General features: G+C 35.7%; 1 protein-coding gene across 1 annotated transcript in view; it reads left to right on the top strand.

Moving 5' to 3' along the window:
• The first annotated feature begins 3,298 nt into the window (after positions 1–3,298).
• Positions 3,299–15,069, top strand: part of LOC126100208 (phenoloxidase 1-like) — a 34,396-nt gene continuing 22,625 nt past the window's right edge. Inside the window, exons 1-7 of the mRNA XM_049910770.1 lie at positions 3,299–3,407; positions 4,119–4,261; positions 6,544–6,733; positions 7,024–7,250; positions 7,545–7,747; positions 14,174–14,324; positions 14,547–14,648. Of these exons, the coding sequence (XP_049766727.1) occupies positions 4,142–4,261; positions 6,544–6,733; positions 7,024–7,250; positions 7,545–7,747; positions 14,174–14,324; positions 14,547–14,648 (993 nt within the window). The 5' untranslated portion in view covers positions 3,299–3,407; positions 4,119–4,141. The remainder of the gene's footprint in view (positions 3,408–4,118; positions 4,262–6,543; positions 6,734–7,023; positions 7,251–7,544; positions 7,748–14,173; positions 14,325–14,546; positions 14,649–15,069) is intronic.

Raw genomic sequence — 15,069 nt, 5'->3', positions numbered from 1 at the left:
AATGCTCATACAGCCCCCTGATCGTGGCACCCTTATAATTTTGAAGGAAATAATTCGACTATGACATCAAATCATCAGTGAATCTGATCATGAGGTGACTGATGATTTGCTATTTAACCATCTAATGAAAAAGAGGACTATCAGGAAAAGAGAACTGAAAGGGAATTCTCATAAAATGCTTCGAAATTTGGAGTTGTAATATGAGATGAACGGAGGTAAAAAACAAAAGGTACCACAAGAGAAGATCAAAATCTTTAGGCTTGTGCAGGAACAAGTGTTCAGAAAAATTAACAGATGAAAGACAGAAAATATTGCTTAAGGAATAGTGGGAAATGGGGACTTTAACTGGCCTTACAGAACTGAGAGAACAAGTTTCAGTACAGAAGAATGCAGCTGCAAGGCAATCACAGTCTTGTACTAGGTACTGTTTAATGATAATACTACTGTGCAAATCACATTTCTTGGCTGTATTTGGTGAAATCAGGAGATTTGTTGGAAAAAGAGAGAGAGAAGAGGGAAGATCCATCTGGAGTAATTTATACAGGTACACGAGGTACAGAGCAGCTCAAAAGTGAAAAAAGCAAAGCTTTTAGAGCTGGTGTCAGAGAATCTTTCAGGAAAATTCCAACGTATGAGAGTCACTACTCAAGAAAAGACTGTAGTAAAACATTTTTGTGCCCACATCTTACAACTGCATCACTACATGAAGAGTACGCTAAAGAAATAAGGGTTGGTGGCAATGCATCCTTCAGGGATTTTTGTGAAGAAGTCCGGCATAAAAAAAAAAGAAAAATGAAAGTGGACACATGTGACCTGTGACAAAATGAAAATGCAACTGAAACTTGCTTCAGAAAGTGAAAAACGTGACTTAATGAAAGCTGTGATAGAACATCACCAGACAGCCGATGCACCTTGCAAAGTAATGCTGCTGATGAAGAAACTGCAAGGAACAGTAACGAAGCATAATCCATTACATTTGATTTGCAGCACTGATTCCCAACTCCTTTATCCAAAAATTCAATATCATTTTACAAACAGATGTCATGGATATACAGTCTAATAGTATATAACTGTGGGGAGGATTTTACACACTGTCATTTATGGCATGAGGTTGAAATTTCACTGGGAGGCAATGAAGGTGGATTCTGCTTGTAAAATTTAAATTACATTGATAATATATTCCAACAGCAGTTTAGGCCAAACTAAGAACAACCATACTGCAGTGGTGGGTGCTTTAAGTCCCTCACCTTGGAAATAATCGATTTCTTATTCCTGGACACACCTACATGAGTGTGATTTATCACACAGTTTGACAGAGCAGAAGAGGTAAACTTTCAACAGAACTATAGAACACCCATACAACTTGACAGAATTAATTAGACAAACTGGGAAGAAAAAATTGTTTCACTGCCACTCAAATGCAGGGAAACAATTTTCTTGACTATACTGTCCTCATGAAACACCAATTACAAGATCGCACCAAAGACAACGATGGTAATCCATTCCAATGGAGGAGTGTCAGGTGGCTTCAATCCAAGGAACACCAACTAAGAATTATATATTATAAAACATCACTGGAAAAAGAAGAACCATTTCAAACTGTGAGCTTCAGGAGGCAGGGAAAACAGCAAATGTTGGAAGTTCTTCTGAAGTATTCCAAACCATGCAACATTTTACCAAAGAGAAAGAAAGATTTAATGGATCTATTACTTTTATTTCTCCAATGCTCCATTTTTTTACCAAAAATTAACAACATTGAACAGTACTAGGAACATTTACCCCGCTACAAGTGATGAAGAACCATGAATTTTTTGTACATAACCATAATTTTTGTTCAGTGTGTTTTTTCCAGTATTTGTAAAGAATAAACGATTATGTTCATCCAGAATGAAAACTTTCATGAGAGTACAACAGGTCAAGTTCACAATTTTTAATGTACACTAATTTTAATGTTGAACTTTAGTAAATAAACTTCATTTTCGATGGAAATCTAATTTACACTGATGAGACAGTTAGTTTGGGAATACAATAAGCACCAAAACAATTTTTTCCACCATTACTGGACTTTGCATTAGTTGTCAAACTCTGAATTGTGATTTGCTGGATTTTATTGAGAAAGTGTACTATGACCATAATATTACCTCACAGTGTGAGATTACAATTATGACCTGTGCAACAAGTAAATTACTACCTAACTTTAAATTGTGACTCGCAGTACAAGGGTTTCTGTATTTTTGGCTTTTGATGCAATTGAACTCACAGTATGTGTTACCTATTGAGGTCTAGTGAAAGGGTTGTATTACTTTTATACCCAGCTTCTGTGACTGTTTTCATAAATCACTGAATCTGGTGTACCGTATTCAATATCTTATTTGATTCAGAAATTTGTTAATATTTAATGCTATTGTCTTCTGTATCTGTAAATTTAGTTACATAGTGAGAATAAGAATAGTTTTTCCATAAATGAGCTGTTAAGATATGCATATGTGTAAAGAGAAAAATGCTTGTAACACAGCTTTAAATAAGATCCTCATTTAAAGATGGTGATTTAATCTTGTGTTTAGTTGCTACACATTCAGCTTTTGACCAAAGGCTTCTTCACAAAGGAAAACACACATAAATTCAACACGCAAACACACTTCACACACATGTGACCACTACCCCTCTAGTCAGAATCTGGCCAGAGATAGCAATCATATGTGTGAGAGATATGCTTGCTTGTGTGAATGTGTATATGTATTCCTTTCTGAAAAAGGCTTTGACTGAATGCTTAATATATAACAGTCTTTTTGTTGTGAATGTCTGCAATTTAATGTATCATCTTTATGATGAGTAGCAAACCATCATATTCATAATAATGTTGATATTCCATCCTGGGCTTTCCATTGCTTTATATAACCTTATGTTTAATTTTTTTAGTGACAGATCCTATTACTTTTGATTATTGAGCAAATAAGACAAACTTCCATTGGAAAGATAGGCCTTGATTTGCTGTTTACCAGCGGTCAATACTGACAGAACATTTGCTGTGTGAAATAAGTCTGATATTCATGTAAAATAAGTCAAATTTTGACACAACACTTGTACACTGTGGATCATAGAATTTTAAAATAAATATTTTCACAACACTCTTGTTAAAGTTCTCTTCTTCTTTTTACTATGGTATTTAGTTTTTTTCTTTGTGTATGGAACACCAGTTGAGCAATGCTGTGAAGGTATCTAGATGAGAAATACCACACAGGATATTGGCAACCACATGCTGCTATCTGTGGGAGCAGAAGTTAGAGCAATATCCTGTTTTGAATTCTGGGAGGTAGGGGAGAATAATCTAAACTATAAAACCCAGTAAGAATCCTCCACAGAGTGCCGGTGATGCTGGTTTAGGGCTCATGGTCTTTGAATAAGCTGTAAGTCTTACAACTTGAATAAAAGAATTAACCTGCTAAACTATCAGAAGTAAAATTTCCCTTAAAATCATTAATGCCTAAGGATAATTTTGTTTAATTTGCATATTTACTGTTTTGATTATGCCAACAATATGCTAAATGGGAATATTTAAAATACAGTACTGATTTTGATCAATATTTCATAGCTCTGACACTGAAGTACTTAATTATTTTCATGACAGTTAAGAATAGAGTAATTTATTTGGAATATAACATTTCCAGCAAAGGCATTGGATCATGGCATCATCATATATTTAATATCTCTGAGGTTGTCAAATATTGTCTACATATTTAATATTAAATCTCACATTTTAGCTTCTCTGTGACATACACAGAGTTCTTTTATGAATTTTTTTCATCTGAGAATTTGCATGAAGTAACTAATTATTTTGTTTTCCATTAATTGTTTTTCTTTCCCTTCTTTGTATCCTTTTTCTGTTTAGTGGCTTTTTTTCTTTGCACAATAATAAAGTCATTTCAGTATGCAAAACATTGAATTGTGTTTATTTCCAGCAATTTTAATACTACTGTACTTAGCATGTTGTTTAAACTCATTATTGTGAATGGGTAGAAGAGCGTTAGAACAAGTACAAAATGCTTAAATAACTTCAGAAATATCCAAATGGCACTAGCACCCAATATGTTATATAATTTTTTTTCCATTTTCAATAGGGAATACAACAGCAGGCAGAACAATGGCACAACAAACACCCGTAGCAGAAAGCCTGCTTTATTTTTATGATCGTCCTAAAGAACCAGTATTCTTTCCCAAGGGCAACAATGATGTCATATTTCAACTACCTGAAGATTATCTGGTAAGTTCCTTTACTTATTGCAGTGGTTAGACACTGGACTCGCATTCGGAAGGACGACGGTTCAATCCCGCGTCCGGCCATCCTGATTTAGGTTTTCCGTGATTTCCCTAAATCACTCCAGGCAAATGCCGGGATGGTTCCTCTGAAAGGGCATGGCCGACTTCCTTCCCCATCCTTCCCTAATCCGATGAGACCGATGACCACGCTGTCTGGTCTGCTTCCCCAAACCAACCAACCAACCTTTACTTATTCTGCCCCTGTGTTCCCTTGCTTGTAATTTGTAATGTTATCTGTCAACATACAGAGTAACTATCCCAAATGTGCAATAAGATATGGGACAAATAAACTGAGAAAATGATAAACAGGAAAGCCACTACTCTGTAAAAACAGACTGCTGCTTTCTCAGGTTGCTAAATAGCTGGTACCTATTTTCACACTGCTACCTTGACATCTACTTAATCTCACTGATAATTGTTATAAAACAATTGTTATCTGTATATAGTAAGAGTAGAGGCCAGTTTACAATGCACAATACTACTTGTCTTGCAGCTAACAAGAACATTCAGTTCTTGAATCAACATGGATAATTTAGAGAGGGAGTGGTTAAAAAGGACAATATTAATTTTCTTTTAAATTTTATAGGGATTCTCAGTTTCTTGCTTCATATTAGATGCTAACTTGATGAAGACCTCTACATAAGAACATATAACATTGAACTCTAGACAAGGAGGCAAAGTCTGTATGGATATTATTTTTCTGTCTTGTATTGCAGCTGTGTAAATAACAGTGCTACTGAAACTGATTTATTATTATTGGCAATAAATAATATTAACACTTTCCAATTCAGTTTTTGTACTCACTGCTTTCTCCTCAATTCTTATTTATTTTATGTAGCTGAGGATGTAAGGCACTACGGGTTATTACACTACTGTTTATAAAAAATAAAATGCAATATAATGTCACTTGACAACTTTATTTTCTTTTACACTAGTTTTTAAACTACATTGGTGTTTGTTTATAGTTGTTTATAATTTTTTCTGTATAGTTATTAAAATGTTCTCCCGAGTGAAGTTCAGGCTTCCTCTTGCTTGTTTTACAGTAGAAAATTGCTTCTCTTCTTCCTCCTTTATACTTGTGTTTGCTATAAACTGTACAATCCTTTGTTGATTTTTTTTATTTTGCATTATAAAATACATCTTCCCATCTAGTCTCTCCTCAGTGCCAGACAATGGCAGTCTTCCTCTTTTCTTTGAATTTGTATTTCTCACTTAACTGACTCTCTGTTCGCTGTATGACTGCCTTGTAAAACCATAGCAACCACATTACCAATCAGCCCTCTCCACTCCTCCCATAAACTTTGTGTATTCCAAAATAACAGTGGGTTTCAGGAACTGCACAGGCTCTCTCTTCCTATAACCGGTGATCAGTTGGGATTGAGGACCAAAGAATATACTCGACACAGTCACTAATCTCTTGTCATAGAATGAAAGACACATAATTTTCACCTCACTTTGATAGGCATATTTAGCAAGTTTTGTCTTTTTCAAATCACATGGAAAATCTTTCCTAGAAGGCATAACTGTAACTGTTAGATGAAATATCATTTTGTGCAGTTCCTAAGCAAGTCGAATCTGTCAGTAAAGATGTTATAGCATGAACCACCTGCACAAGCTAGCAATTGCTGTGCCAAATGAACCACTATTTGGGTTGCAAAAGGTAAATTGGGATGAATTAGACTTTCCATAGTTTTCTTTCCATAAAGCAGTATGTAAGAAAAGACATAACCATTTTCTGAATCATAGAGACAGAAAACACATAAACCTCATTTCATAGGCTTGTTTGGATTGTAGCACTTGGATTGTATTCTTCCTTTGGACCCTACTTTGCTCTGATCTATAGCCACTGCTACTCACTGTAAAGTTGGCACATTGGGCAGCAGACAGGTGCAACAAAAAGTATATCACACATTGAGCTTTCAGCTCAATATGTAATAGTCTTTTCATTGTACCTGTCTGCAACTCAATGTGTCATCTTTATGGTGGGTATCAACCTGTCCTTTTCAAAATATTGTTGATATTCCAACCTGGACATTCCATTGATTTTGTCTATACTATAACATTTCTGAAGCAAGTAATACTATATCTACCTTCTACATTGAAAATGGTACAAAAAAGTAACTGATCAAATATCCTCTTACTTACAAATACAACCATGCCTGCATGTGTCACACTTAACAAAAATTGTCTTAAATACATGCAACGTAACATATTCATTTATTGCAGTCTTCACGCAGTAAAACCATTGTAGATGAACTCCCAAGCCGATTTGGGCGTGTTAAGGAAGAGATTCAGATTCGTAAGATTGACCTTCCTGATTTAAGTGAACCCATGAGACTGGGTAAAAGAGAAAACTTTTCTGTTTTCATTCCGTACCACCGACAGCTTGCAGCACGTGTTATTGAAGTGCTTATGGGTAAGTTACGAAGTCCACGGAATGTGTAAATGTAAAATAACTAATATCTATGAATATTTGATCCAACACAATAATTCAGGTTTGACGACTGTGTAAATGTTGCTGTCTTCTTTAGTGTCACATATTATTTTACAAAGTCACATCTTACTTTCAATTGTGTTTTTATATTTCTGTTTAGTCATTTTGTAAATATTTATGTGGAATAATACTGTGTGCATCACAAATCACGCTAATCAAAGAATTTCATAGTTAATGTGATGCAGTTTAAAATGTTAAAAAATCTTTTACAGGTATGCGAACTACAGAGGACTTTCGTTCAGCTGTGGCTTATTGCAGAGAGAATTTGAATCCACTTCTGTTCATATATTCTTTCTCAGTAGCAATGTTACATAGACCAGATACCAGAAATGTGAATATTCCACCATTGTCAGAAACATTTCCTGACAAGTTCATAGGTGGAGGACTACTTAATCGTGCTCGAGAAGAGGCCAACATATTTCAGACAGATGGGACCAGGGTATGTAAAGATTATTATAACAATTTTTATTACTACAAAGAAAGCTGTTGAGTGTGAAATTCTGACATGTTAAAAAATTCTGAATACCCTAACTTAAAATAACTATCCTTCAGAGCCTAAGAATAATGTTAAGTTCCAAAGCAATAGAATATACTATTTGCATTATTTCTAATTTTCTTTTTTCAAATTTTGTTTCTTTTTTGCTTCACTGGAACAGTATTTTGTTTCTCCTGTTATTAATGAAGTAGATTGTGCAATATCACTGAATAATTATCTTACACTCTTACACCATAGGTTCCTCTCAGATTGCCTTTGGATTATACTGCCTCAGATGTGGAAGAAGAACACCGTGTTGCCTATTTTAGAGAAGACCTGGGCATCAACCTGCATCATTGGCACTGGCATCTCGTATACCCCTTCGATGGCCCTGATGTTGTTGTCAGGAAAGATCGCAGAGGAGAACTCTTTTATTACATGCATCAACAAATTGTTGCCCGGTAAGACACAGAAATATTTTCTCATTAATTATGAAACAGGAGTTAAGATTAATTTGAATCTCTTATCTGTGCAGTTTGTTGACTAGATGCTGCAAGAAATGCTGTTCAGTACCAGTCTTCTACTGTGCCCCTTCAATCAGATAAAACTAAATAATTTATAAACTCTTGTTCATTGCTCCATTATGGTCATTACTACAGTACAAGGACAAAGTAAAAAGCTATTGGCCAGTATGTGAAATACAATATTTTTTTAAATCAGATATTCACTTACTTACTGACATAGTTCCCTTTTAGATGATGTACTGTGGCCCAAAATTTCTACAGGGAGAAAATTTTCTCACTCAGTTGCTGGGAGTCAAATATAGTAAATGGGTTGGATGTTGAAACATCTAATATCTGTTTCACCTTTGCAAAAATACCTTTGTGGGCAACTGAAGTATCTGATTTTGCACTTCCTGTCAATTTCATTTTTTAGACGTTTGTATTCCCTTTCACCTGCTCCATTTTTATATTTTCTCCTTTCATCAATTAAATTCAATATCTCCTGTGATATCCCAGGATTTCTAACAGGCCTTGTCTTTTTGCCTATTTCATCCTATGCTGCCTTCACTATTTCATCTCTCAAAGCTACCCATTCATCTTCTACTGTATTCATTTCTCCTGTCCCAGTCAATCAATGTATAATACTCCCTCCGAGATTCTCAACAATCTCCAGTTCTTTCCACTTATCCTGCTTCCAGCTCCTTAATTTCCCAACTTTTCGCAATTTCTTCTGTTTTAGTCCACAGTTCATAATCAATAAATGTGGTCAGAGTCGACATCTGCCCCTGGAAATATCTTACAACTTAAAATCTGTTTCTAAAATCTCTGTCTTACAATTATACTATCAATATGAAACCTTCCGGTGTCTCCAGATCTCTTCCATGTATACAGCCTTTTTTCATGATTCTTAAACCAAGTGTTAGTGATAATTAAATTATACTCTGCAGAATTCTAGTAGGTGGCTTCCTCTATCATTCCATTTCCCCAGTCTATATTCACCTACTATTTTTCCTTCTCTTCCTTTTCCTACTATTGAATTTCAGTCCCCCATCACAGTTAACCATCTGAATAATTTCTTTTATCTCATCATACATTTGTTCAATCTCTTCATCATCTGCAGAGCTAGCTGGCATATAAACTGGCTTCATGTCTATCTTGGATACAATAATGCGTTCACTATGCTGTTCATACTAGCTTACCTGGCACTCCTATTTTATTGTTTCTCATTAGACTTACTCTGCATTACCCGTTTGATTTTGTATTTGTAACCACTGTACTCACCCGAGCAGAAGTCCTGTCCCTCCTCTGCTACAAAACTTCACTGGTTCTCGCTGTACATAACTGCAACATACCTATTTGCCTTTTTATATTTTCTAACTTACCCGATGGCCAATCAAGGGATGCAGCACTCCACAATACAACCCACAGAATGTGTCTTGTTTCTCCTGGTGACTACTTCTCCTGTGCAGACCCCACCCGAAGATTCAAATGGGAGACTATTATATCTCCGGAATTTTTTACCCAAGAGGATGTCATTATCATTTAATCATACAGTAGAGCCGCATGCCTTTGGGAAAAATTACAGCTGTAGTTTCCCTTGCTTTCAGCCCCTCACAGGAGCAATATAAAATTGTGATATTGTGGTGAGCTGTGGCAATGCATTCACTTCATATTGGTGTAGCTGCATTATTCCTATTTTCTTAGTTATTAGTAGACCTACTTGTGTGTTACCCTTACTTGATCTTGTATTGATAACCCTATATGCACCAGACCAGAAGTGGTGTTCTTCCTGCCATCACAGTTTGCTGCCTACCACTATATTTAACTTCAACCTATCCATTTGTCTGCTTAAATTCTTTAACCTGCCTACCCAATTAAGAGATCTGGCATTCCACAGTCTGGCTTTAGAACCAATTTGTCTTTCCCGATGACACCTCTCTCTTAGGTATTTCCCACCCAGAGAGTAAGATTAATGGATCTAGCCTTCTACATACCAACCCATAGAACACTTGTATTATGTGATATAAGTAAAGCATTTGACTGCATTCCTTTGAACATACTACTACCAAAATTAGAGTATTAATGTGTAGAAAAATTTACATTAACAGTAATTTCTTTCTACCTGAACAACAGAACAAAATTTCTCTCAATTAGAAATAGACACTCTCCCTTTCTGGAAATTGGTACAGGTGTTCCAAGGGGCTCTCTCCTAGCCCCTTCTTTTTCATTATGGCTGTCAAAGACATTGTGTGTCACAGTCACTTATGAGCTAAGCTGATGTTGTTGTTGTTGTTGTTGTCTTCAGTCCAGAAACTGGTTTGATGCAGCTCTCCATGCTACTCTATCAGTGCAAGCTTCATCATCTCCAAGTAACTACTGCAACCTACATCCTTCTGAATCTGCTTAGTGTATTCATCTCTTGGTCTCCCTCTACTATTTTTACCCTCCACGCTGCCCTCCAGTACCAAATTGGTGATCCCTTGATGCCTCAGAACATGTCCTACCAACCGATCCCTTCTTCTAGTCAAGTTGTGCCACAAACTCTTCTCCCCAATTCTATTCAATACCTCCTCATTAGTTATGTGATCTACCCATCTAATCTTCAGCATTCTTCTGTAGCACCACATTTCAAAAAACTTCTATTCTCTTCTTGTCTAAACTATTTATCATCCATGTTTCACTTCTATACATGGCTACACACCATACAAATACTTTCAGAAACGACTTCCTGACATTTAAATCAATACTGGATGTTAACAAATTTCTCTTCTTCAGAAACGCTTTCCTTGCCATTGCCAGTCTACATTTTATATCCTCTCTACTTCGACCATATCAGTTATTTTGCTCCCCAAATAGCAAAACTCCTTTACTACTTTAAGTACCTCATTTCCTAATCTAATTCCCTCAGCATCACCAGACTAATTCGACTACATTCCATTATCCTTGTTTTGCTTTTGTTGATGTTCATCTTATATCCTCCTTTCAAGACATTGTCCATTCCGTTCAACTGCTCTTCCATGTCCTTTGCTGTCTCTGACAGAATTACAGTGTCATCGGCAAACCTCAAAGCTTCTATTTCTTCTCCATGTATTTTAATTCCTACTCCAAATTTCTCTTTTGTTTCCTATACTGCTTGCTCAATATACAGATTGAATAACAATGGGGATAGACTACAACCCTGTCTTACTCCCTTCTCAACCACTGCTTTCCTTTATGCCCCTTGATTCTCATAACTGCCTCCTGTTACTGAACAAATTGTAAATAGCCTTTCACCCCCTGTGTTTTATCTCTGTCACCTTCATAATTTGAAACAGAGAAATTTTCAACATTGTCAAAAGCTTTCTCTAATTCTACAAATGCCTTTCCTTAATCTTCTAAGATGAGGTATATATATTTGCTTTTGTGTGTGTGTGTCGCAAATTCTCAATCTCCTTTTGACATATATCTCTTATATTGTCCACTTTACTGTCTTTTGGCATGGTCTACTGTGAATAAAACTGTTAATTCCCATCTGTAAGGACTTCATGAGATTCAAAGCTACTGGAAGGAAAAGAAGTTACTACATACTGGTTTTGGTAAAATCTTTCTTTTGAAGTTGACAATAAAAATAAAGAGATTGCTACTGCAGTTACAGTTAGAAGATGATTACTGCAAATAAGTAAACATGATCCCTGCAGATATTTTAATCTTTAAGTAAATTCAGATGACCTGGTCCATAAAATTTTATTTATTTATCTGTTTTTTATTTATTTATTTATTTATCCATCTGTAGACAATCAGGGTTGTATGGATGTTGTCAACATAAGTATATACAATAGCCACACAAATTTATAATTATCACAATCGGAATTCATGAATATTGTAACATAAAGATACATTGTTAAAACAATTAACAACACAGTTGATAATTTTTACATATAACTATATATTTGCATAATTCCAAGTAATCCTTGACAGTATAAAAACTCTTTTTCAAGAGAAATTTTTTTAGCGATTTCCTGAAATTATCTATTTCATTTATTTCTTTGATCCCTTGTGCAAGATTGTTGTACAATTTAATCCCATTATATAACATGCTATTTTGAGTTTTAGATTTGTTTTTCCCATAGAGTTGTAAGTGTTGTCTGTGACTGGTTTCATGTGCATGTATGGAACTGTTTATCGGGAACTTGTCAATGTGTTTTTTTTATGAATATTACTGTCTGCAAAATGTATTCAATATACCCCAAGATTTGAATAACTCTATGTAATGGGATCTATTGCTACTTTTCATTATGATTTGTGTGGCCCTTTTTTGCACCTTAAATATTGTTTGTCTGTTCTGCTCTGTTGATCCCCAGAAGGATATGCCATAACTAATTATAGAGTGGACATATGCAAAATATGCAGTTCTAGTACACGAGCCACTACACAGTGAATTTATTATCCAAAATGCATAGCATGCTGAAGCTATTCGCTTTCCAAGTATTGCAGTGTGCTCGACCAAATTCAGTTGAGAGTCGACATGCATACCTAAAAATTTTGTTGATGGTACACATTATATGTGCTCGTCATTATCTTTTAGCTTGGTACTGTTCAGTTTTCTGTTTAAGTGGAAACTAATACTGTTTTTTTTATTTTTTTTTATTTTATTTTATTTTATTTTATTGTTTTACATTTTGGGTTAATTTATTTGCGTCTATCAACTGACATAAATATAATAGAGGGAAACATTCCACGTGGGAAAAATATATTTAAAAAGAAAGATGATGAGACTTACCCAACAAAAGCGCTGGCAGGTCGACAGACACACAAATAAACACAAACATACACACAAAACTCTAGCTTTCGCAACCAATGGTTGCCTCGTCAGGAAAGAGGGAAGGAGAAGGAAAGACAAAAGGATTGGGTTTTAAGGGAGAGGGTAAGGAGTCATTCCAATCCCGGGAGCGGAAAGACTTACCTTAGGGGGAAAAAAGGACAGGTTTACACTCGCACACACACACATATCCATCCACACATACACAGACACAAGCAGACATTTGTAAAGGCAAAGAATTTGGCCCAAATTCTTTGCCTTTACAAATGTCTGCTTGTGTCTGTGTATGTGTGGATGGATATGTGTGTGTGTGCGAGTGTAAACCTGTCCTTTTTTCCCCCTAAGGTAAGTCTTTCCGCTCCCGGGATTGGAATGACTCCTTACCCTCTCCCTTAAAACCCAATCCTTTTGTCTTTCCTTCTCCTTCCCTCTTTCCTGACGAGGCAACCATTGGTTGCGAAAGCTAGAGTTTTGTGTGTATGTTTGTGTTTATTTGTGTGTCTGTCGACCTGCCAGCGCTTTTGTTGGGTAAGTCTCATCATCTTTCTTTTTAAATATATCAACTGACATACATGCTTAAGTGTTTCCTCAGCTTTTGCATTGAGCATACTTGGCAACTCAGCTTTGATTAAGATGTTACTGTCATCAGCAAACAGTACTGATTCACCATGTTTGACACTTTGTGGAAAATCGATGATTTATATTAAAAAAGAGGAATTGGCCCAGCACACTTCCTTGGGGGACTCCTAAATTGATATTCTGGCTTTGAAAGGTATGATTGGGAGTTAGTTTGAGTGATTTCCACCTGTTGGATCCTGTTTTGCAGGTATGAATGAAACCACATGTTTGTTACTCCTCTTACTCCTAGTGCATTTAGCGTTTTGTTTAGCAAAATTGTGTGGTGTATGAGTCACACGCTTTGGTCAAATAAAGGTAGATCCCTGTTAGTTGGTCTCCTTTGTCTAGTGCTTTGAGGATAACATTTGAGAAATGAGCTACAGCTGACTTTGTGCTTTTGCCAGCCCGGCAACCTAATTGAACTTTACTCTGAAGATTTAACTTTGTTAAGTACCCCATGAGCCTGTTTTTCATTATGGTCTCTATGACTTTTGAAAAAGATGACAAATGATATTGGTCTGTAATTTTCTATGATTTCTGGATCATCTTTCTTATATATAGGTAGGATTTTTGCATGCTTTAGTATGTCTGGGAAGCAATCTGTGGAGAAGGATTCATTGATGATGTGTAAAATATTGTTAGATAGCATAGAATATGAAGTGAATGGTGCAGATCCTTAGAAATTGCCCATGAAAGTACCACTTCAACTTGTTTCATCTCTGTTTTGTCCCTATTACATAAACTATATCTATGAAATCAACATTCAAAAATTGGATTACATGCCATCCCTAGGAGAATAGGGTTGTTATACATTAAGGAAACAATGACAGTATTAAGATATATTTGTAATGCACGTCTCTAGCATTAAAATTCATATAAACAAATTTGTTATTGAAATTAAATATGACAAATGATATAGGTGATTCTTTCTTTCTTCTTATCTTATTTTTAAATCTGATGTATTTTAGGTACAACTGTGAGCGTTTTTGTAACAAGCTTGGACGTGTAAAGCGTTTGCAGAGTTTATCAGAGCCAATCAAGGAAGCTTATTTCCCAAAGCTGGACAGCTTTGTGGCTAGCCGTGTGTGGCCACCACGCAACAGCAATGTTACGCTCAGTGTAAGCTATGAATCTGATTTGTCACAGTTAGCAAATTTTCACTGCCCAGACTAATCTGTCCTCCTCGTTCTTTGTGAAAAATCTTCTCATATCCTTGAAGCTTTTTACTATTTGGTTTCAAAAAGAGTTATTTTTCATTGATTAAATTTTTTATTAAGATTTATGAGATCCATCCATGAAGCATACTGTAACCCTTGGCTGTATTTACTGTTTTCTGCTTAGGATGTAGATCGTGAGCAAGAACAACTTAAGTTTGACATCCAAGATCTGGAGCGATGGAGAGATCGCATGTTTGATGCTATCCACCGTGGCACAGTTGTACAGGTAAATATTTCCAGTACCACAGGGCACTGACATAACTAAATATTTCTGTTACAGCACATAGAAATTTCACTTTATTGTCCTCATTAATGTGTGGTTTCACTGGAACAAAAGTTTTACTTTTTCATGTATTGCACTTGATTCGTTACTCTCATACACAGTACCATCTAAGATGACACTAATCAAATTGATTCCTAACATGATTGTATGCTATTAGACTGAGGTCTCAGCGAATTAATGTATACAAAACAAGAATTTTAGTTATAACATGTAAATGGAGGTAAGCTTCAAACTTTTGGATGACCAACAAGCACCTAGAAAGAACTGAAAATGTTACTTTGACAAGAACAAAACTATGAGCTGCATGTAGTATACACTATTAATTACTTCTAACTAATAACTTTTGGACAACGATCCCCCCCCC

The sequence above is a fragment of the Schistocerca cancellata genome, chromosome 9, assembly GCF_023864275.1.
Source record: "Schistocerca cancellata isolate TAMUIC-IGC-003103 chromosome 9, iqSchCanc2.1, whole genome shotgun sequence".
Classification (NCBI taxonomy): Eukaryota; Metazoa; Arthropoda; class Insecta; order Orthoptera; family Acrididae; genus Schistocerca; species Schistocerca cancellata.
The sequence above is the reverse complement of the archived record's forward strand: the minus strand, read 5'-3'. Positions and strand labels throughout refer to the sequence as shown.